We start from the raw sequence: 624 nt of genomic DNA on the forward strand, positions 1-624 counted from the left end.
CGGCTTCCTCTTCTTCTTCGTCGCCTTCATCATCGTCTTGTTGTCATCGAAGGCGACACCGCTTGGTATGATGAAGAAACGAGTTGTACAAGCTGAGCTGAGCTGAGAGCTTCTACGTGAAGAGAATCCTAGCTCCTTCGAACGACTACGAGTACACGAGTGACTTACTGGAAGAGGGCGGCCTTCTCCTTGAAGGCGGCGCGGGAGGCCTTCTTCTCCTCGTTCTGCTGCTTGACCTGCTCGCGGTACTGGCGGTCCTTCTCCTGCATCTGCGCATCGGCGTTCTGCGCCGCCGCCTTCTGCTCGAAGAAGCCCTTGGCACCTCCCACGCCAACCTTCGCATGCGCGTGCGCACACGCACGCAGATCGTGAGTGTCGCGCGAGGTTGCGTGTGCGTGTGTGTGACGCATTCGTGCGAGGCGCAAGTACCTCGCCGACGTTGACGGACTGGGCGAGCGAGCGGAGACCCTCGCTGGAGAGACGACCGGTCTTGGCGTAGCGGAAGATGAGGAGGAACTCGCGGTAGGCGATCTGATTGTCCAGATCCTCATCGACCTCCTTGATCATCGCTACATAAGACCACGCACACGCACACGCACACGCACCACCGCACGCACGCACACG

The 624-nt window shown here is 59.8% G+C and overlaps 1 protein-coding gene across 1 annotated transcript; it reads right to left on the reverse strand.

The window, feature by feature from the left end:
* Positions 1–164: 164 nt before the first annotated feature.
* On the reverse strand, positions 165–567 carry ACA1_026390 (EFhand domain containing protein; the record flags this gene model as incomplete). Its single annotated transcript, XM_004336159.1, has 2 exons — positions 165–335; positions 430–567. The coding sequence occupies 2 exons, from the start codon at positions 565–567 to the stop codon at positions 165–167; spliced, it is 309 nt and encodes a 102-aa protein (XP_004336207.1).
* Between the last annotated feature and the right edge of the window lie 57 nt (positions 568–624).

This window comes from Acanthamoeba castellanii (genome assembly GCF_000313135.1).
Source record: "Acanthamoeba castellanii str. Neff unplaced genomic scaffold scf7180000084456, whole genome shotgun sequence".
Taxonomy (NCBI): Eukaryota; Discosea; order Longamoebia; family Acanthamoebidae; genus Acanthamoeba; species Acanthamoeba castellanii.